General features: G+C 36.3%; 1 protein-coding gene and 1 long non-coding RNA gene across 2 annotated transcripts; one reads left to right on the top strand and one right to left on the bottom strand.

Annotated features, from left to right (window-relative positions):
* Nucleotides 1-5,382: 5,382 nt before the first annotated feature.
* Nucleotides 5,383-18,846, bottom strand: usp46 (ubiquitin specific peptidase 46). Its single transcript, XM_016571971.1, has 9 exons — nt 18,518-18,846; nt 14,399-14,479; nt 12,162-12,375; nt 9,927-10,168; nt 8,534-8,610; nt 8,331-8,414; nt 6,893-7,090; nt 6,420-6,498; nt 5,383-5,783 (listed from the first exon to the last, which is right to left on the bottom strand). The coding sequence occupies exons 1-9, from the start codon at nt 18,551-18,553 to the stop codon at nt 5,682-5,684; spliced, it is 1,113 nt and encodes a 370-aa protein (XP_016427457.1). The 5' UTR covers nt 18,554-18,846; the 3' UTR covers nt 5,383-5,681.
* Nucleotides 18,847-19,676: 830 nt separating this feature from the next.
* LOC107755227 (uncharacterized) lies at nt 19,677-21,231 on the top strand. Its single transcript, XR_001641669.1, has 5 exons — nt 19,677-19,754; nt 20,111-20,174; nt 20,328-20,393; nt 20,708-20,742; nt 21,024-21,231. It is a non-coding gene; the product is annotated as an uncharacterized LOC107755227 (long non-coding RNA).
* The last annotated feature ends 3,304 nt before the right edge of the window (nt 21,232-24,535 follow it).

Genomic DNA, 24,535 nt, shown 5'->3' with positions numbered 1-24,535 from the left:
CACTGAATCACACACAACTGGAGAGACATCACAGCCTAAGATGGCAGTGTCACAGATGCAAAAACTCACTTGCAAGGCCAATACTACTTCCTGCTGGGAAGGAATGGTGTTTATTTTCTGAGGAACTGCCTTTAGTTTGCTTCCATTAGGGGTACATTAGTTCAATGCTGATCACTTATGAGACATTTCCACTGCTAACAGGAAGTTTACAACAGGCAACTTCAGTTATATAACAAAACCCACAAGGTTTCTGGATTTAAATGTAAAACCACATGCATACTTGTCTCTAACAAATACACAGAGTAAACATGTAGCCACATACAACCATACAAAAGGATGTAGCTTATCTGCATTTTATGATTTTCTGGAAAGATTCTGAATGAGACATGAATGAATGAACCGAGATCATCGGGGAATAGAACTAAATCATAAATAAGCACAGAAAAGAAAAAAAGACATTAAAGCGTCAGATGCTATTAACCTAGACATTTATGAAGGCCAAAGTTACATTTATAATACCCATGCGGCATAATTGCAATGGTGCTATGTGTGATCACTGTAAATGAAAACCCTCTATAATTTGAAAAATCATTTGCCATATCTAGTTAATAAAAGTTATGAAGGACAGGCTTTCACAGCAAGCAAGCAAACAAGACAAAAATATTTACAAATGGGCAAAACAAAAGCTTTTTTAATAAACATTAAAAACATGAATAAATTAATTATGGTAATTCTAATAAACATCCCCAAGGAGACCTGCATAAAAACAGAGAAAACAATAATTTATACAATACCCAACATTAACAGCATTCAGTTCCACTGATTTAGAGTTGCTACATTCATAAAGAAGTGAATTTTGTGACCAAATACAGAAAAAAACATAACTAATGCATATATTACTGTTTTAAATTATGCATAATTTTATCTATTGTAAATAAAAGTATTACTTTAAAACCAAAAATTACTTTGAAAATGTTTTATTTTATTTGTATTATCCGTATTCCTCATTACAAACTGTCTGTCCATTGTTTTGGGAGGAGGTTGAGGACTGAACTGTGCATGTACAGACCCAGCGTTGTCACCGTTGAGTGCATTGTGCACAATATTTTTTCCCAAATGTTGCCTTTATTGAGTGTTACAATGAACCCTGCTTCCCCTCTAGCTGTGGAGAGTGTCAGGTGAAAAGACAGCAGACAGCTGGAGAACAAAAGCAAATCCCTCCATCACACAGGAATATGACAGAGCGTTGCTTGATTAAACCAGTTTATGTTCAACAAACAAGCGGATGTATAAAAGAAACATTTGTCAAGGACTCACACACACACACACTGATCAGCATGTGACGCACATACTATGATGCATACATGTTCACACATCTGTTGGGGTCTTACAACACACACACACACACACACGTAAAAACAAAAGACATTGATTATCTAGAAGAACATGACTCCTTCCTCTCCGACTCGCTCTGTCGCAGGTGTTCTTTTATTTTTATGTGTATAAAGACGTCACACACGCCAATTGCTTTTACACACAAACACACACACAGGAAGTCACACATCTCCCTTAGGAAATACCTAAAAATGTTTGTTGCTGTTGATGCATCAGCATTTTAGGCACATAAAGGACTTTCCGTAAACAAGCTTTTCATTTCTCGTTATTTCAATCGTTCGATGAGTCTATTCTTCTCTCTTTTCACTCCCTCTCCCTCCTGTTCTCTGCCCAAGGCCTTTTGTGTCTTTGTACAAAATTGCCATGTTCCGTCTTATTAGTCACCCCAAAGAGGAAAAAAAAAAAGATGTGTGTCAGAATAATTAAAAGGAACACACAGAGAACAAAAACAAACAAACAAATGAATAAAAAGCACCGCTGAGCCACAGCTGGTAAAGGTGTGTTTCATTTATTGAGGAAAGGAAAATAAACCAAAAGAATCTCAGTCAGGATTCCAGTTCCTACGAGAAACCTTTTTGGTTCTGCTATGATAAAGTGCACTTACAGTTATCACACTTTCCATTAGAGTTTGAGTCCTGGTATTTCTCTCTCAGACACACAAACACACACATTGTACATCTCTTTTTTTCTGGACCTAAAAAAATACACACAATAAAAGATGACAAAACAGACAGGTGTGTTTTTGCATACAAGGTGTGTAACTGACAGTCTAATTGGTTTTTAACATATCCAGATGTTCATGTATGTGTGTGTGAGGATTCAATCCACAGTATTAAGTAGTTACAGTACTTTTAGTTTAGGCTACTCTACAGAACAAACTTCAAAATCATCCAGGTCACCATAAGGGACCTGATTGAGATCATACCATCTCTGACAAACACTCATCAGCTTTTAATTTCTTCATTTGCAACCATGTCTTCCCCTCCCCATGCGAATAACAGGTCAATTTGAATAGAATCATCTAGTGTTTTAAAAATAGAATTTATTTCTAACCAATATGTCTACATAATATTTATGTACAGTTTCATGACACAGAAATATCTATTTCATTTTCCAGTTCGAAGGACTGTGAGTTTCCCACCACAATTTTGGCACATTTCTGTTAATTTTGATCACTAACGAAACAAAAGAACAGGCATGGAAGAGAAACGTGGTCTTAGTACCAATAAAACATCTTCAAACAACCACATATGCTCCTCTATTTGAGAAACAAAACTTTGCTGGCATCACTGGGAAACTGCAAATGAAAGAACAACCGTCCAAATAATCAGTCAGCATCTGTCGAGCCTCAGGAAACAACAGGACAAACACAAACACTGCATAGTCGATCCCACATTGTGTTGTTACACAGTGTTCATACATCTATATTGCATGTAGTGTGGCTTTAACATATAATTACACATTATAATGTTGGTTGAGGAGTGTGAAAATACAGGTAACACAAACCTAGAATGGATGAATCGACACCATTAAACCTCCTCTAGTTTTTTTCCCTAATCACTTACTATACTGTTGTGCTGAATGTTGTGTGGACGGACAAAAAAGGCAAATACATAAATCATGTATTTCGGTTGTGGGCTACTTTTACTCAGAGTAACACATTATTTCTGAGAGAATAAAACGGTAAATTAAACATTTGCCTTAAATAAAAACATAAAAGAAATCTATACACTAAATAAACGGGAGTACCGATCAGTTGTGTTTCTGAAAAAAAAAAAAAAGTGTAAAAAAAATTTTTTTGGTGTCAAATGAATATGGAATGTTTATCTTGTCCCTGTATTGCACCTTGTTTCCCTTCGGAGACTATTTCAAGTCAGTCTCTCCCATTTATATACAAAATTAAATGTTAAAAATCAGGATTAGCGGAACGTTTCCGTACTGTCTTTTATGAAGTTCCCCATTTATCCGAAGTCAGATTCTCTCCTGACTGAACAACGTATATTAAACAGTAAAAGCCCTCTCAGATAAAAGCCACTCACATCACTAAATTGAAGTAATTGTGCGCATGTTCTTATCGTAACAGCGACAACCTATCAGATACTTCGATAAGCCCTAAACCTAAACTTTACTGACCGCATTGCAGTAATCTCAAGACTGGTGCATTTCAAGTTTCTCCTACCACTGATCTCACATGTTCAAGACTTTCATGTATTAAAGGAATAGTTTACCCAAAGATGAACATTTGCTGAAAATGTACTCGCCCCCAGGCCATCCAAAAAGTGGTTGTGCTTGTTTCTTCATCAGAACAAATGAGAGTCCAAACAGCTGATAAAAACAATGATCCACAAGAAATCCACACGACTCCAGTCCAGTAAGTAGTTTCTTGTCTAGCAAAAAGCTGCATGTTAGTAATAAATTCATCGACGTTTTAAACTCAAACTGTTGCTTCCAGCTAAAATACGAGTCTATATATTTCATAACGCTTCCATCAAAATTCACTGACATATTTGCTTATAATTGCTTTGACTTGTAAATGGTGTTTGATCCGTTCATATTTCTCTCCTGATTTATTTCAATTGTTAAAGCAAATATTATGGACATTGTATTCTAGCCGGAAGCAATGTTTTGAAATTACAACATCTTAATGATGGATTTGTTTTTTTACAAACTCACTTTACACTTTATCTTTACACTTCACAAGTTGTTAACTGGAGTCATGTGAATTACGTATTATTGTGATGTTTTTATCAGCTGTTTGGACTCTCATTCTGACGGCACCCATTCACTGCAGAGGATCCATTGGTGAGCAAGTGATGTAGTCTAATGCTAAATTTCTCCAAATATGTTCTGATGAAGAAACAAACTCATCCACATCTTGGATGGCCTGAGGGTGAGTACATTTTCAGCGAATTTGTGGGTGAACTACTCCTTTAACACCTCAAAGTGGGTGAGGAGACTTTCACTGGTGAAACTTCACAACCACACCTCACTGGTGGTGGTTGAGGAGAGACCCCCCCACATGATTGTAAAGCGCTTTGGGTGTACAACAATACACAATAAAAGCGCTATATAAATGCATCATTCATTCATTCATTCAAAGTAATGATAAAATGAAATGCCACATTATTTTGCTTTGTAAAAAATGACCAGGGACCAAGTTACAACATCTATTTAGGAGAAAAAAAGATGTATTCAAGCCAACTGGAGGAAGTAAAGCAGGAACTAAAGGTGAGACTGAAGCAGACTGCTTTGTGGGATGAAGTCAGTCGGGACCAGCAGATTTGGGTGAACCTAACAACAAGAGCTGACTGCAAGGTTGTTAACACTTGTAACTAAGTAAGTAAGGCCATTACCTACAATGGAAGTTAGGTAACAACAGTGTTAGATAAGGGAGACAAAAGCAGCATTTCATCAGCCTTGCAGTTCTGCCCTTTTTCTTTGTTACTCGAAGAGAGCAAAGAATTCAATAGGACAACTCTCGGTAACAAGACTGCAACTATTTCTGGATGAAAAGCAAAGTCACTTCACAGCAGCTGCCTGCATGACTAAATGCAGACACACACACACACTCACTCATGTAACAGACCGCTCAGAATCATAATCTCATTCCCACAACATGCCAAACTCCAAAACAAATTGTCACACAGTGCAAACAGCCCCTCTGATGACCAGGACTGGACTAGGATGTGCGGATTCAACCAGCTACTGGGTAAGAGTCATACGAAGGAGGACTGATGAGTGGGCATCACAGTATGGAACATCTAAAGTGACCCGAAACGAGTCCCTGACCTTGAGCCAGAGATCCGAGAGAGAGAATCCCTCCTCCTGGTTTCAGATACCCAGGATGAGAGGCACTTTCCTGGGTGTTGAACGAACAGAAGCAGTGACCCTTGCTAGACTACCAGGACTCATTGCTCCTTTTGTAGCTTTTTGATTCCTTCAAGTTTTCACAAGTATTGTAGTTAAACATGTTGTGATTTTTTTTTTTTGTGTTGCTTTTGTGTTACTTATTGTTGTTAATAAAGTGCCTTCCAGATGCAGGTGACTGACTTGAGGGTCAGATTTGAAGATGTGTTTTTCCCCCGCAGAGTGCAGCGAGATTGGGAAATGTCATACTGGCACATGGGATTACAGAGGGCTTTTGGCACTCAGTCTCAGCTGGAGACCCTGAGTATGAGATGAGGAAAAGGAGAGGGATGTGGAAAAGGAATCTAGCGGATGTCATCTTCACAAATACCCTTCCTTTTGATCCTCCTCTGCTCTTCATTTGTTCCCCCTCTGCTCCTTCATTCTCTGGACTGATAGAACAGGATATATCCCGACTCAGAGTTCTTGGAAATGTCAGAAGTCAAACCGTAGAACTCCTCTATCGCCTGTGCATCAATTTTCTGTAAGAGAAATGGAAAGGAATAGATAGAGAAAAAATGTTGAGAAAAAGCAGGAAAGAGAAGCGTTGTATTATGCATGCATTAGGGTTTATATTTTGACTATATGCTACCATTCAAAAATTTGGGGAATGTTTTTTAAATGTTTTTAAAAGAAGTCTCTTATGGTCATCAAAGCTCCATTTATTGATAAAAAATACAGTGCAAATGTTAAATATTATTGCAATTAAAAATAACTTTTCTATTTGAATATATGTTAAAATATAATTAATTCCTGTGATAGGACAGCTGAATTTTCAGCATCATTACTCCAGTCTTCAGTGTCACATGATCCTTCAGAAATCATTCTAATATGCTGATTTGCTGCTCAAGTAACATTTCTTCTTCTTATCAACGATGAAAACAGTTGTGCTGCTCAATATTTTTGTGAAAACCATAAATTGGATAAAAAGTTCATAAGAACAGCATTTATTTGAAATAGAAATCGTCTGTAACATTATACATTTCTTTACTGTCACTTTTGATCAATTTAATACATCCTTGCTGAATTCTTGCGAGAAGTATTAATAAAAAAAAAAAAATCTCACTGACCCCAAAATTTTGAACAGATATTTATATATATGTATATAAGATTCATACCTCAACAATGTCATCATCAAACAGCAGCCAGAAGCCATGACTCTTCACAATGGTGATGTAATGCCCTCTGTTTGGGCCACTAATACACACAGTTACAGAGGCAGTGTTTAAACTTTTGAAGGAAATCAATTTATTTTTTAAATATCTAGACAATGGATATTTCTTCTCTCTTCAATGGATACTATTTTACCATAAAATATTCAAAAACACATAAAAAATCCCAGATAAAATCCTAATTTAATTTTTTTTAAACCTATCTCTTTTCTGATTAATTTATTCTGCTTCACTCTTAAGAAAAAACATTACCATTATAGTGTACATTCACACTACGACAAATATATTTGCACCATAGTTTGTTGAGGCTTATATGGTCAGTATTTATAGCATATGACTTAATGTACCGACATGGCAGACTGTGTTAAGACCGTTTGTTTTTATATGTTGCAGATGTACATGTTTGACAGTTCTCATACCTGCCACAGTGGACCACCACAGCGACGAGGTCGTACATGCGGTCGAGGTTGACCGCGTCTCCGGAGGTGTTGAAGAGGCGGAGCTCCAGTGGAAAGACCACACGATAGCTCAGTTTAGTGTACCGATGCAGCTGCTCCATGTACTTAAAGCGCTTCAGATGAAGAGCCAGGATCATGGGCAGCTTCTTCACACGCATACTGCAACATGCACACAAAACAAATCACTGGCACGTAGAAATTCACACTGCAGTGTATAGAGCAGCACCAAAGCATTTTTTTTTTCACAAAAAAAAGTACTTTGTTAATTGCACTGTTTAATACAGGCCTCAAAAGCTTCATTATTAAATCAAATGACACACACAAACCTATCCTGGAATGGTTTGTAATTGGAATACTAGTATACTATACCATATATACTGTGTAGTGTAAACAACCATCTTTTAAAATAGCATGTGCAAAAGTAAGCAATGTTAGATGTTGCAAACAATATATGCAACATTTTGTAACATGACTTCAAAATTTTGCTCATGTAATTCTCCCATTGTTATTATCTTAAACATAATTTCTTTCCTGTTTTTTTTATTTTTGTGTCTAAACTAAAATGTCTAAACTTGTGGCACTCTGATCAAACAATGATTAAAACAATGTTAAAATAATGTTTACTAATCATGTGCACAGTAAATGTACTGTTAAAATAGTACAGGGTGAATTCACTAAATAAGTTACTCCACTTTTACAGCATTTCAGCTTAACCCTTGCGCTATGCTGAAAATCCTTTATCTAGTTTGGTGGGGTTTCCCCCCCCCCACAAATTACTAGTCTTTAAAAAATTGCTTTTAAATATTTCAATATGCTATATTATCAGCAAATCTTGGATTTAATCTACTTTTCTTTCGAAGAATTTTCAATGGTTTCGTATTTCTTATTGGAACTGATTGGATCTCATTGATCTGAGCTTGAATCTCAGTTTTTGAACCCTAAAGAAATACAAAACCTAAAAGAAAACAAGTTGAAAAAAAGATTGAATCCAATATTTGACAAAAAAAAAAAAACCCAGCATAATGTGAGATTTACAAGTAATTTTGACTGGCCTACAAAAAATCCTAGGAAACAAGGTAGGAAAAAAATCCTAAAAAGGTACAAACATTATCAGTTATTTGGGGGGAATATCCTATATGAGCAAAGTCTGTATGTTTTAATCAAATGCAATAACATTAGCATTTTTGTGAAAAAAAATCCTCTTCAGGTCAAAATGACTGGAACACAAAATGTAGGTTAATTAATGAGTCTTGATTAACTAGTCATTTTTTGGGAAAGTTTGCAACATTTGCATAAAACCTTATTCATGTTATTCGCATAGGTATAGTAGTATGTCATTCTGAAACCTTACATGCACTACCACACTATATCAATACACATCCGACACAATGACTCTCACCGTTTCTGTGCCTCTTGTTTGCTACAGCACGTCTCACAGTAGTATTTATACTCACTGCACAGGGTCTCTGTATTACTGAAGCCCCTGTAAAAGCCACCAGAAAAAACACATCTATCAAAGAGCATAAACACAGAGGAAAACAACTGGTTGTGTACATAAGCATGCTTGACTACTGTTATGTTACAGTGTTTTTATATGTCTACCTGAGACAGTGTGTTATTGAAGTGTTCTGCTCAACATCTACAGACAAATCCAAAAAGTCTTCATCCTTGCTACTGACCTGTAAAAACAAAAGGACATGTGAGTTCACAAAGCATTTGAGAAAGAAGAGAACACATCTCTTCAGAAAGCGTGATCTCGCCACCCACAGAGACAATATTAGCTGTCAAGCATCTTCAAGGGGCAGAGAGTTAGTGGGGACTAATTTCTACAAAGATGTTTATCACGCATGTTGGCGACCCCTTTCTACGAACAGTTTCAGCTGGCGAACGGGTTGCACTCTGTTGACCTGATTGTCTCCTGTTGTCTTGCACTTATTGCAGAAAGCCACGAGTGAGGATGTGTGAGAGCACAGGCGTGTAACGGCGTGTTAGCACTCAACTGTAGTCTAGCGGCAATGTGTTAATGCGAAGAAAAAGTAGGTTAGTCAACAGAAAAGACTGAAAAGTGGGTCACACGATAGAGAGATGGTAGTTTTTTTCCTCAGGCTGCAAAATTCAAAGGATTGACCGAATGTCGTTGTATAAGACAACTCACAATAAAAAAAAAATAAAAAAAAATCAAACAATCCTTTGTGTCTGTCTAACAGAAGAGCACTCAGATATTTAAAAAAAATAAAATACAGCTTTGCTCATACATTTACATATCCTTTACAGAATTTAGATGATTAGAATTTTATTAACTATATATTATTTTTCATTAATATTAAAAATAGGCATAAAAGTGTTTATTACACATTTAATTTTTAAATATCACATTTTATTTAGTATGTCCCTGAAGATGCTGCATATATTTCAGTATATTCTGCGAGACAAAAAAAATGAATAATAATTAATAATAAAAAAAAAAAAAAGTATCCTGAAAAAATGTATTAGATTCGATATATTGCTTTATGATTCAGGCTTTTTTAAGTATACACAGAATTAAAAGATATAAATTCAGAATTTGGATATTGTTTCTCTGAATTCCAAGTTTACTTCTTGCAATTAAGATTCTTGTTTCGGCCATGGAATAAAAAAAAAAAATGTAACTTTTTATCTTAGAATTAAATTTAATATCTTTAGTTTATATCTTGAGTTTATGTCTCATAATTCTGTGTTTAAGTCTCACAATTCTGAGTTCATATCTCATAATTCTGAGTTTATATCCCATAATTTTGTGTTAAAAAATCGCAATTACCGCTATTTTTTTAATCCATTGGCAGAAACTGGCTTCCATAGCTGTATTAAATAAAAGCAAAAGAATACAATAAAATAAAATGCCGTAACACTTTAGTATAGGGACCAATTCTCAATATTAACGAGTTGCTTATTAGCATGCCTATTAATAACATATTGGCTGTTTATTAGTACTTATTGCACATAGCAACACTCTTACCGTCTCACAGTTGAGACAGCGTGTCTCATTGGTCAGCGTGCCCTGGAAGATATCGTGAACCCAGGTGGGCTCGGCCTTGTTCTGTTCTGGCTCGGTGTCCGTGGCGATGGCAGTGCCGTTGTTCTTCAGTCGTCCGTTCTGTTTTTCCTGTTTCTTCTCCTCTTGCAGGATGTCAGCCACCGTGTTCAGCAGGTAGTTCAGGAACTCGTGGGCGTCCTGCTGCATGTAGTTATCAAACAGGTCTATAGGAAGAGCCAGACAGCAAAACGTGTAACATTAGCTAGCAATCCTGCAAATGACTGTGAAGGAACTATCTGTAGACTAAAAGGCCATTCACACCAAGAAATATAAAGATAAGTATAACAATAACTATATTAGCATCCACACCAATGCATGACAATGTATTTATTATAAGCAACAACTGAAGATAGAATCACTGTAAATCACAATTGGGACGTATAAGGATAGGTCAAATCTAATGGAATGGGGAAAGTCTGAAATCTTCAAAAGTGTTTGACAAGATTATTTTTCAATAGCATATTTCATAACATCTGACATGGTCTCGTAAATTTGGCTTCTTTAGCACAAGTCCTGTATTTTTCAGTCTGTTCCAGTTAACTCTACTAAAAAGTAATTAACTTTTGTCTAGCATTTGCAATCATAAAGCTAACTCTGTGTGAGTGAGTATGTGTGTGTAGCTGGTGAAGGTACGTCTCTCTGACAGAGGTCTGTATTGTTCATTCATAGCGAGGGCATTTTCTGGAATGAAACAGAAGAACAAATCCTCTTTTATGCTACATAATATCCCTCCCCTCTCCCTCAAAACACACACACACACACGATCTGTTACACTTGCTTCTCCTTCAGTATATCACACAGAGGCTTTCTGTTATCATGGACAGGTTTGATTTTTCACAGTCTCCTGTCTGAACGCTAGATACTGCTCTAGTAGTTGCCTACAAACTCATGTTGACACCTTTACCAGCAAACACTTTGCATATATTGGATACACAAGATTTTACATTTCTCATAAACAACTGCATATATTTAACAAAATGTCAACCAAATGTATCTGAAAATATTTTAGCAGTTTTGTGGGATTCTGGTATGACAAATTAGCAGTAAACAGATGCTTAGTAAGAGTGGAAACCATATTTAACTTTATCTGAAGGAAAAATGAAAAAGAAATACAGTCTGTTCAATGTCTTACTTTTGTGAATGTATCATTCATTCAGTCAACATTGAAAACATCTTGTTTCCGCAAATTTCTGACCAGTCCGTTACCATTCATGAAGGTTACACAATGAAAGTGCGTCATTTGTAATCTGCCAATTTGCTAATGGGCACTTGGTTCCTGGCACCCACAGGAATTAGGGCCCTATGATTTCCAAGATGCGGAACACACAGACAGAATTTAGCTATTATAGACATTAATGCGGAATTTGGCAAAATAAAAAAGTTTTATGAATTAATTTGATTACCACAGTTCCGATGATAAATTTGTATTAAATCATAAAACTTAGTACCCTGAAAATATTAAAATGGAATTTGTGAAAAAAATAAAATGAATTTTTTATGATTAGACTTTTTGACTATTAAAATTTAATAAAAAATGGAATCCAGAAAAATGTAAATTGAAAATAAGGAATTTAAATAAATAAATTTAAAAAATAATCTGCGACATCCATTAAATGCTATTAAAAGCCCTTCAAAATACATTACCACTCAAGATTTTTTATAATTGTTTTGGGTAAAAAGTCTCTTATACTCACCAATTCTGCATTTATTTGATCAAAAATAATGTAAACTATTCTGAAACGTTATTACAATTTAAATAAACTGTTTTCTATTTGAATATATTTTAAAATGTAATTTATTCCTATGCAGGCAAAGCTAAATTTTCAGCAGCCATTACTTCAGTCTTCAGTGTCACATGATTTGCATTTAGTGTCACTTTTGACCAATTTAACATATTCTTGCTGAATAAAAATGTTAATTTCTTAAAAAAAAACTCTTACTAACCCCAAGATTTTGAACTAAATATATGTATATATAAATATATAATATTAGATGTTGCAAAATAATTTATTTGACCAAAATACACAGCTACTTTTGAATGAAAGTCAATGCAGAAAGATGCATTTTGCCTTCATAACGGTGTAGTTACAGTATCTACCAGCAGTGGTTAACTAGGCCATGTTAACCAGCCAAACCTCGATCCCTTGGTTCCCTCACCATTCTCCTTCCGCAGACGTGAGATGAACTTCTTGGGAGGGATCACGCCCACCTTCTTCTTCTGTGTGGCGATGCTGTGGAAGAGGTCGGCCAGACAGGTGAGAAGGTTCTCCTTCTTCTTCTGCTGGACTTTATAAGCCAACACATTCTCCCTGAACGGCCGGCAGAAATACAGAGCCTGCAACACTGAGTTACAGTAGCACGTGTTCCCAAACTAGAGAAAAAGACACAGAGAGAGGAATTCATTCAGGCTGAGCTAATCAATCCTTGAGCGGGAAACAAACAAAGGACACTTGGGACGCAATTAAATCTGATTTATGAAACCGAGAGAGAAAATCTGGAAGAGTGCCAGGCAAGAAATGTGCCAGACACGGGTCAAACACAGAGAACCCCACCAAATGTGGATCTGCATGAGACATTTACAGTCAAGAAAAACTCCCTGCTCAGCACTAAAAGCAAATAAAATGGCTGAAAAAAACTAATGGTGGAATCAAAAGCTCTTTAAAAACATGACCTGCACAGGCTGAAAGAGCAGCACTTGCTGTTACCGTGACAACAGAGCATTGTTTCCCTTCCAAAGGTCTTTTCCCGTTCCCTCACACTGACAATAGAGTTGTTTTAGGGGCTTTTTGGCATTTTTATTGACAGCGAAAGCAGAGAGATGACAGAAATTTAACGGAGTAAGAGAGGGAAACAGGAACAGGATAGAGATGCCATGAGTATTCGAAAGTGACAAAAATGACTGAACATGAAAACACAATAATAAACATCGAAATGCAGTGATTAGGGGCAAATGGGCTGAAACTCAACACTTTGTGGTCTTATTAAAAGTGTTTTCAGGTTAACACATTATTAGTGCATCAATATTTTGCAGAGGTACATTTTTCTTGGTAACAGTGTGTTTAGAATTAAAACTGTTTAACTGTCATCATGGTGAAAGTTTTTTTTTTTTTTTTTTAATCTCACCTTTGTTGACAAAGTTACATATTTAACACAGATCCCTAAATTCAAGAAGGATGCAGATATAAACTTACCTCCAGGAACGCCACAGTTTTCTGTGTGGCATTCTAATATATACTCAGACACATAATTTTGGTATCAAACTAACCAATTCTCTCATTAAGCTAATTGCTTTGTTTTATCGTCACATTATGATGGCAATAAATACATTCTTAATTAAAATTAAAGCAATTCTAATTAGATTAGGCTGACAGTTTTCCTATAAATCTAAATAAAGAAAAATAATTATAATAACTGTGATAATAACTATAATAACTAAAAAATAATAATAACTGTGACCTGATTTCTGTTGATCTCCTGATGATTCACTGAATTACTCACTGAATTACTGAATTAACTGCTCGGCAGCTTGACCTGAAAGATTCAGCTATAAGACTGAACAGTAACATGTTCATTAATCACACCAGCTGCACTAATGGCAGCAGGAATAAATTCAGCTTTGTCAAGCTGACATGTTCTGCAGTAAAAAATCAAATGCTAATATATTTTGCAGAAGAGTACAAAATAAACCACTCACTTCTGTTGAAAATAACAAATTAAATGGTTAGCAAAGGTTGTGAACTGTGCTTTTTCGCCAGCTCAGTGAAACATTTCAGCTGGTTGCTTTGTTTCGATGCTGTGGTCTTCCTCAAATTTACAATGAATAATGTTGTTGTCAGACTCTGTTCCATGTTTTGTGTGTGTCTTGCTCCCCATGTGCCTTCCTGTGCCCATATTTGGTTTGTTTCCTGTTCCTGTCCTGATTTAGTTGATTTCTTCCCAGGTGTTTCCCATGTTTAATTTCCATTGATCCCAGGTGTGTCTCGTCAGCCCCTCCTCCTGTGTGTATAAATAGTGTTCCCAGTCCCTAGTTCTCTGTCCGCTGTTATTTCCATTGCTCCCAGGTGTGTCTCGTCATCCCCTCCTCCTGTGTGTATAAATAGTGTTCCCAGTCCCTAGTTCTCTGTCCGCTGTTGAATGTCTTCCTGAGTTCGTCTCCCTTGGTCCGTGCAAATAAAGTCCTGTTAAGTATTCTCCAGCGTTTCCTCGAGTGTGTGCGCACCGTGACAGTTGTTAGGTAAGATAACATGCACAAAACTGAGAAAACCAAGCTACTCAATGCTTCACTGAACAAATATGCAAACCGTTACCGTGTGTATAATATTTTTTTGCTCCCACTGGCTCACATGTAAAGCCATGTCTGTTTAAGGGTTAGTCTGGCGCTGTGTGATACTTACGTTGACCAATCCAAAGTAGTGTTCATTAATGGGGAACTGCTCTGGACCAATGTCTTTCTCCAGAGCAGAGGCATTGGTGCCCTGAAACAGAAATTGAGAGGAAAAAGTAAAAGACTTGGCAATTACACTTTAATTTTACATTGAATATTCATTCTCATACATCACATTTTAAGACAAAGTGAGAAGACTCACAGCTAAAGACATTTGTCTAAAGTTTTCTTTCTCTAAAACTCCATGACGTGACATTAAGCCACCAAAATGAAAATATGAAGTACAAAATCACCATGTACTGCTGGAGAATGACTCAGCTCGTTTATGATGCTGCAAGTGACACAATAACCTACACTTCTTGTTTGCTTTTTATAGCACTATATCATTAGCAGTCGGTAAGACATAATTATGGCTTTCTTAATTCACATGCCATTGCCACGTGTGGAATACTATCAATAAATACCCATGCTAAAAGTGAATACAGAGAGGTGTTCTGGTTTTAGTCATTTAGAAACAAAAAAAAATAAATCTTTTTTTATACAAACAATAACTATGTTCAACTGCTGATAACATTCACAATAACTGCAAAAAAAATCCATGGGCAGTTAGGTATATGTTGTTTGAAATCCAAACCATTCACACTGATAATCAAGGATCAAGTGTTGTAATGGTCTAATTTATCAGCAACTGGGTGATATGAATAATGTATAGAACAACTAAGCAGGAAGTGATGCTGGATAAGAATCCATGACAGAATGTAACTGAATCAGCAGGACAAGCTCAGAGTTTCACTTTGGCCTCAGTACAATGGGACTCCAGACGTTTTCTCTTCTAACACTGAAAGCAGTGACAGATCACAAGAGATAAATTCGCTGTTCAAAAGGTACTAGCCACATCTACTGTATGTATTACATGTATTCACTTTTTATTCTTTGACATTTTACCTAGAAATTGCCAGAAATGTCACTGAATATGACAAAATGATAAAGTGATTTGAAGGCATGTCTTATATATTTATTATTCAGTAATATGTAAATACGGTGGTCTTATTTTTAGCATGTTTTGGCATCAGACAGTTTTGGCATCAGACATTAGAAACCCCAAGACATTTTGCAAACCAGTTTCAATAAATGCAGAGGATGTTTTCAGTTCTGGCATTTAATGTATGTGTCATAGACTAACAAAAGATTAGGGAAGATGTTATTCCATATGATACAACACCTTTAAAATTTGAAGACAAAATGCTCCAATAATGAGGGATTACTGTGTAATGATATCATTAATAACAGCTCATTTTGAATTTGATGTTAGTTTTATTTTATTGCTTAACAGCCATAATTGTTCAAATTAAGAATGTATTTCAGGTTACAGATTAAAGTAGTGTAGTTTTGTATGGATATACAAATATAATAATATATTATAATAATCATAAAAATGTAATCCCCTAAAAATGTAAAAAAGGTGGCAATTTCAGGGGACATATTGCCCTTTATTTTTTATTTATTTTGTTGTTTTTTCAAAAAACTGCACGCTACGGTTCAAATGTTTGGGGTCAGTATGATTTAAAAAAAAAAAGAAATTAATACTTTTATTCAGCATTGAGACATTAAATTGATCAACAGTGACAGTAAAGATATTTATATTGTTATATTGTTGATATTTAGATTTCCATTTTTTAAATGCTGTTATTTTGAACTTTCTTTGAACAACAAAAAGTATCACAGTTTCCACAAAAATATCAAGAGAAACTGTTTTCTACATTAATGATGATAATAATAAGAAACACTTACCTTAACTTAACTTAGTAATGGCTGCTGGAAATTCAGCTTAGCCGACACAGAAATTAAGGACATTTCAAATACATTAAAATAAAAAAAAAAGTTATTTGGTCAATATTGTTTCTACTGTATATTTTAATCAAATACATGCAGCCGTGGTCAGCATAAAATACTTCTTTCAGAAGCATTAAATACTTACTGACCCCAGACTTTTGAATAGTAGTGCTTATGGCAGCCCTTTAATAACCCAACACATCTTTAGAACCCGAGTATCTCTGAATGAGCAGATCAGGTAATGACTAAAAACCACTATCAGATCCAGAGATCAAATCATACACCAATGAAGTCAAGACCATGACTGACAGTTGAAAGATGGGAAATAGCCGAACTCCGTATCTCTGCATTGTCTAGTTTAGTGTTATTAACCCGACCGAGACAGCAACCTTTTTATCTGTAGGAAATATGAATCCACAAAGACCTTCAATTCCAGCACTAATAGATCTTCATTGCCTATTGTGCAAGACAGACTTAAGAGCTTGAATATTTGTAGGCCATAATAATTAACAACAGGCAAGTAATAGGCTGCATTTGTTCATGAGGGCTATCGAATCCTCTGAGCTCACAGGCTTTGAAAAATGAAGTGGCATTATGTTGGCTAAACAATGTAAAGATACTTTTGCCAAAATTTGACTTCATAAATGGGGGGAATTTTCTTGTTGACTACAATACAGCTAGGCCGTCTTCTTTGTTTTTGCTTAGAAACCTTCCACAGCACATAAATGAGCATGTACACAAACACAAAAACATATAAGGCAATATGTTGCCAGACACAGGTAATAGACGAATGTTCTCAAACTAAAGTACAGTTAATAGAGCCATGTTTTCAAACTAAAAGACAGGTCTGCATTTGTGCACACCAAATACACATTAATTGAGGCCATTTAAGCAGAACTGAACATGGAAGACATAAAGGAGAACATTTCATTAGCTTGCCTTGTATCTGTGGTCAATGAGCCACTAAGATGTGGCCCCAAACACACACCGATGAACAAATGAACCCTGTCCGGCCATTGGTTACATAACTAGCTCTAAACAGCCGTCAGACGTCAAGTCTGTGCCCCTTCATGCTGGCAATACTTCACTCTTCTTGTTCCTAACCACATCTAGCTCAGACTGACACAATACCTGCAGTTATCTGCGGATGACATCTGACAGTGGATAGAGGCTTCAGGCCAGTTACAGGCACTAAATATCGGATATCCCACAGAAACTACAGCATTACATAAAACACTGGGCTCTGCTCCCATTAGCCATCTTAAAACTGTTAAAATGGCAAAAGAAAAGCACTACAGAGAGATTAAGTACAAAATTGTAGGAACTTTCTTGCTTAAAAGAAGTATATTTACAGTGATGGTCCTTAAGCCATATGATATTTTTTTGGGATGAACTCAGACTGAAATTTATTTCATTGTTCAATGTTTTGACATTTACTCTATCCTTAGTGCAGTCATGGAATAAAAATGACAAAAGCACTAGACAAATTACTAACACTAAAAAAGAAAAAGAAAACTGAAAACATTAAAACAGAAGCTAATTCTAAATATTAGTAAATACTATAATAGTATATAATTAATACTAAAAAATAACACATCTAGTTCATAATAGCAAGAATAAGACCTATCCAGTACTGTTCAGCTCAATCCCATTTCAGCAGATGACAGCTCACAAAGCTATCATATGACTTCAAAAGATGATGCTGCTTTTAGGGTGTTGTTTAATTTTTTTTTGACCATTCATTCAAACTGCACAGAAAGAAGCGACCCGTACATTATAACAATTTTCATTTTGTGGGAACTATATTATTTAGAGAAGCTTCATATATTATAATATTTCAAAAAGTAACATTTTTGAAACATGCTCATACTATCAAAATGACAACAGAGCAACACAGAGGCAGTAAATGTTTATGTAAAGCACACAGACACCCAGGAAGTAAAACAACTACAGAAAGCCCCCTTAAACACAGATTAGCCTACTAATTATCACTGTTTTATCTTTTAAAATGCAAGATTAACAACACAGATACTAACCTGAGCTATCACAACATAAAAAGTGCATCACTGATTCTGCTATATTGTAAAGTCAGTATAAGCAATTTCTTACACTTCTAGTCTCAGTTTATTATTTGAGCGAGTAAATATGCCTAGATATGATAGAAGATTCAGTACAGAGGTGATCCATGCATACAGCAGCTCATAAATGAGGTCATGCACCTGATTGTGAGGAAAGCCATTCAACCACCATCATTACGTAAGAGCTAGCCAGCACGCTATCCACACCCTATACTTACCATATTACAGATGGAGGCGATGTTTCTGACAGTCATTTAGTTTATAATGTGCCCCTCGTTGCCATCTTTATGAAATAAACATGACTGTAACAGCGGTACACTGACAGGCCAAGCCGCAATCCCAACCGAGGACAGCAATCAGTGACCATTCAATCCCCTCTGCTCATGCAAAGTGCAGACAACGCGAGAGATAAACGTCTGCAGCTTTCATCTAGTTGATTTCTTCATGGTCACTGCAACTAAGAATAAAAATGCAGAATATATTTATTTTAAACATCTTTGCCACTTGCACGGACTAAACAAAACATTCACATCCTGGATTAGCGGTCAAACCCCGCCCACTTGGACGCAATTGGTGCATTTGGTGTCTACGACATGAAACGCTGCTCAGTTGATTGACAGATTGAGTCACCAATGAATGTCGAAAACATGCGTTCGAACTATCTTCTTCTTCTTCTTCTTGTTGCTTTACGGCGGACTCTTCTTCTTCTGTCCTTCCTGACTCCATTTGGTCATCCTCCTTATCTGTTTCATCGATACTATCTAGTGTCTCTGATCCATTTCCATTACGATGACTTCTATATTTTGTCATTATTGATTTCGCTGCGTTTGCCGCCATCCGACCCAGCTTCTCACTGAGCACAAACTTCGTTCGAACTATCGTTGTGGCCAATAGAATTTGTAGATGCACAATTCACAACTCCACAGTACATTCAAACCGCATAAATGAAGTTTGAGGACATTGCAACGCTAAATGATATATTCTCTTTCAATCGGTAATAATTAAGTACTCTTGTGCATTCCATACATTTATGCATATAAATAATATTAGGCCCCAGTAGTTTAAATGCGAAAGTATAAAAAGAGAATTTCTCGAGTAATAGTTTGTGAACATGGTGTTAGTGTAGAGTCTTTTTTTAAAAACACCGTCTCATATGCCCTGCTGATATTTTACCGCTAGACTGAGATTAGAGTTGAATCTTTTTCCATAACTGTTGGAGTGATTTGTTCATCAATCAGACAGAATCGTCCGAGCGTTTGTAGGAGTCGTTTTTATTTTTGAATGAACTACTAGAAAGAGCCGATTCGCTGGAATGAACGGTAGGCGGTCTTTCCGGTCCTTCCCCTTTAAATATCCCAGAATGCTTCGCACCGGCGGTCACACGTGTTCATTGCTTCTTGCACAAGATCACGCGGTCGGTTGGAGACAGCATGAGCGGATGCAGTAGGGGTGTTGGTAAGTGTCTTTGTTCAGATATTTGTGTAGTTTCTTATTTACCTGAAGCTATGCTTTGTTTTACACTTACACATAAACACAACATGTACACGTCGGGTCGCAAATAGTCAAGTTTAGTTTACCAGAACCGTTAACAGTGAGCTTTTTAATTGTTTAGAAAGGTAGTAAAATAATTTTCAGAGTAAAACAAAAGATGCTCTATAAAAGTGTTGTACAACTTGCTGCCAAGCCATGATCATAACTATAGAAATATTAAGTTGTGGTGGAAGGCCACGTGTGGCTCGAGAATGCACGTGGTGAATGTAAGGCCTGTCTGTATGCCTGCTGATGTTGATTGCGTCCATTTTCTTTAATAGATTGTCCATCTAAACCCCCTGACTGAAGAAACTTTAAAGTTTCTACGTTGTTTTGCCTATAAAGGTAAGGAAGTGTTTATTAACGGTTTAAGATTCTCATTCACTAACAAAAGTGGTTAGAGAAACCGTCTCATTACTGTAGATCTTGCTAAAAGGAAAGCAGTAAAATTAGTATGTGTATTTTGATTACTTGTGCCCTTTGTGTTTTAATGTCTAGGCTCAAATATTGTTTCAGCCATGAGGCCTCAGTTTTGCTGAAGAATCATTCTCTAACTGTTACTTGGTAAGCGATTTAATTACACTATTCTAGTTTTCAGCCCCTTTTATTGCACATTCAAGTCCTATTATGTCTTGAATGATCGACACGGGGGGGCTAAATGAAATCTCTCAAAAACCTGAAGTATTGGCTTAATAATCCTTGCTTCGGATCCTGTCGGGAGAAACATATTTTGTATATGTATTATACTTTTTTTTTTTTTTTTTTTTTTTTTTTTTTTTAATTAAAATTTTTTTTTTTTTTTTTAATTTAGTAATCGTTAGCCTTGCTAATTGTGTTTAAAGATGCTTGTTATCTCAGTCTACATTTGTATTTTGCAGCTAACGGTGGAGAATGTAAGCACTATAGTCATTAGGTGAGTAACTTGGTCTCATCAACACATTCATGCAACCAGTTTGATCTAGTCTCATGCTCCCTCCTATGCTTTGCCCACTGGAGGCTGTCTGTGTTTCTAGTGGCCATATCAGGGGGGTACAGTGAGCTACTCTTGCTAAAACCTGGGTCAGAGGTCACTTCTCTATGCCTGGATCCTGTCGCAAGACACATGCAAATATAAGAATTAAATGCAGGCAATGTTTAAGTAACCTGGTTTGTCTGAGTTGAAATTTAATTAAGGTTTTTCCTCTCTCTTGACAGATTGATGGCTTCATCTTGGGGCACATGTATTCGGTGACTGGTTGCTTGTTCATCGGCAGTGATGCAACTTGAGTACAGCTAGTTTTATTGCCATGTTTGGAGAACATCTGAAATGAGTGGTGGTGTTTGTTAAACCATGTGTTTGTATTGCATGTTTGCTATGCATTAATTGTTACCAATAAAGAAAGATGCTTGTAAAAAAAAAAAATTCTCCTGTTCTTAACCGAGTCATGGATCATGATCCTTGGAGGAAAGAATTTACTGTCTTGGCCATGACTTCTATGCCTTTTGTTTCCTTGGAGGAAACCTCTGCAAATTAACTATTTAGACTGATCTGTCTAAGTGTTTGGAGGTTTAACTACTGATGCTTTTGCAGTCATTCAAATGGGAGATTTGTAAATCAAATCGGTTTAGTTGAATCACTAGTACAGGTGCATCTCAATAAATTAGAATGTCGTGGAAAAGTTCATTTATTTCAGTAATTCGACTCCAATTGTGAAACTCGTGTATTAAACAAATTCAATGCACACAGACTGAAGTAGTTTAAGTCTTTTGGTTCTTTTAATTGTGATTTTTGGCTCACATTTAACAAATCCACCAATTCACTTAAATTAGAATACTTCATAAGACCAATAAAAAAAAACATTTTTAGTGAATTGTTGACCTTCTGGAAAGTATGTTCATTTACTGTACATGTACTCAATACTTGGTAGGGGCTCCTTTTGCTTTAATTACTGCCTCAATTCGGCGTGGCATGGAGGTGATCAGTTTGTGGCACTGCTGAGCTGGTATGGAAGCCCAGGTTTCTTTGACAGTGGCCTTCAGCTCATCTGCATTTTTTGGTCTCTTGTTTCTCATTTTCCTCTTGACAATACCCCATAGATTCTCTATGGGGTTCAGGTCTGGTGAGTTTGCTGGCCAGTCAAGCACACCAACACCATGGTCATTTAACCAACTTTTGGTGCTTTTGGCAGTGTGGGCAGGTGCCAAATCCTCCTGGAAAATGAAATCCGCATCTTCAAAAAGCTGGTCAGCAGAAGGAAACATGAAGTGCTCCCCTAAAAATGTTTTTTTTTATTGGTCTTATGAAGTATTCTAATTTGTTGGTGGGTTTTTGTTAAATGTGAGCCAAAATCATCACAATTAAAAGAACCAAAGACTTAAACTACTTCAGTCTGTGTGCATTGAATTTATTTAATACACAAGTTTCACAATTTGAGTTGAATTACTGAAATAAATGAACTTTTCCACGACATTCTAATTTATTGAGATGCACCTGTATCCATGTAAGTCTAAGACAAAGTGGTGTATTAAGTTTGAATTCAAGGCATAAGATTCTAGAGTCAAATGTACTTCAAAGTGATCTAGATTGTCCTTTTGCTGGAGGATGCAGTGGTTTTTACCTGGTTTTACTTTGTAACCTGGATATTACACTGTATATTGGTGGACAATTGGTGATTCTGCATGTTAACAATTAAATTATTTTAGAATTAATACTATTAATTACATAGACTCAATATGGAGAATTTGAAACATCAACATGCTTGGTTTTTGCACTTGCTGAATTTTGTTGGGTTCAGCAGTAATTGGCACCATACAAAGGATGCTGTGTGTGGACTGCTTAAATCATATTTATCATAATTTCAACTGCACCTGTAATTAATGTAATCTGCAGTGGATATATTATTTGAAGGCTGTAACTTTTATATAATCATACATGGTTTGCTGTTGTATGCACCAAAAAGATTAGCTGCATTTTTTTCACATTCATTGTTTTTCCCTGCTATGGATGACCGTCAGAACTGACCCATGACCCATTTTTGGAACCTGAGCCGCTGCTGAAATAGTGATGTAAGTTTCAATGCAGATGTTACAATACCAGGACTTCTGAATTTATAGCACCCAATAAGGGGATATTAAGAACATTATCTAACTAACACAGCTCCAGAGCTGCATAGCACAGCCGCTTGCGTTTTCCACACATGGAAAGCGCCTGTTGTACAACATGGAGCTCTGACAGATGGCCATATAGGTAAGTCCCTTCAGTGTAGTACCCTCCTCTTGTTTCAAAGCATTCTATTGGCTAGTGCTGCAAATCAGTACAAAAACAAAACGACTACATTTGCTGGTGGATATTTCACGATAGTACTGCAGTATTTAATAAGAATGTATGAACATGATTCATAAACCTCATTTCATTGCTGGGCGTTTCTTTATCTATGGCCATTAACTATTTAATTTGTAAATTTACAATGTCCAACAGTAGACATACATGCATTACAGGAGCTTTCTGTCACATTTGTCATTTTTTTGCCCTGTAAAATTCCAACCATCCACAGTACAATTTACAGTACAAAAGATACACTCAGGTACATACAAAAAACAAGAGGGTTGTCATGTTAAATAACATTATTCATGCTCAATAAATTTGATTAAAAAAAAGCAACAATGCATTTATATGCATGCTTCATTCTGTGTTGACGCAAGTTTTCTAGAGGGAGGTATAACTGACGACACTATGGAAAATGATATTAAGACAGAATGAACTGATGTCTGCATAACTGAATGACACTAGTTTGGTTATCTAACATGCAGGGTGAAGTGCAATTTATGGGCACAGAAGTGATTAATGGCTAAATTACACAGACTGATTCTTTAGTTCAGACTGGTTCTTTTACCATTTTATGCGTTCTGAATTTCACTGTGATTGAAGGAACAGACAGGAGGAAGAGGAAATTACATAAAAAAAATTATCGTAATGGAGATGTAACTTAAGGGAGTGAACAATGACTTTTTTTTCTTTGAGGAAACCACAGGTTTTGCACAAATGCATGAGCACAGCACCCAAACTCTAAGATTCAGCATGCCTCTGCACAGGAAGAAAACTATTGTACTATTCATTCAAGGAACGATACTATATTTTGAATTTCTTGCCACAGAGGGCTAGTGATGGGCAGATGCAGATAATGTTGGATGTTGCAGAATATTCCAATGGTCTGTTTAAGCGTTTCATGATTGGCGAGTTTTCACTTGCTGTGGTGTACTTGTGAATCACTTACAATAGACGCATAAACAATTAAGATGTCTGGAAACACTGTGCCTCAGTTGTTTTTAATGGGCTTGATTGAGTAATGGACTATAATTATGAACCGTTGTGGATTTTGTTCTTCTAAACGTTGTGAATGTAGCTTTGCACTCTGAGAGTAACAAACACATGAAATTTAAACCCGAACAAGAACATTGTGATCTATTTTTGGCTTGTGCCATGGATGGAGGGATTGAAGAGTTGGGCCATACTCACAGGAATGCGATTGGATATGAACAGAGTGCCAGTCGGCTGTGACCCATGTGTGAAATGTGGTTCAGGGTTAGACAGTACGGGCCACATTCAGGCAGAGCTACATGTTTTTTGGCAGAGAGAACTGTTCCTGAGGAAAGGGGTTTCAGGGCTGAACGACTTGGGACGTTTTTCAGAGAGGAACAACAAGATGTGTTTGGATAACACAGCAGTG

Source organism: Sinocyclocheilus rhinocerous, unplaced genomic scaffold (genome assembly GCF_001515625.1).
Source record: "Sinocyclocheilus rhinocerous isolate Xijiao unplaced genomic scaffold, SAMN03320098_v1.1 scaffold562, whole genome shotgun sequence".
NCBI lineage: Eukaryota > Metazoa > Chordata > Actinopteri > Cypriniformes > Cyprinidae > Sinocyclocheilus > Sinocyclocheilus rhinocerous.
Note: the sequence above shows the minus strand (reverse complement) of the source record. Positions and strands in the feature narration are given on the sequence as shown.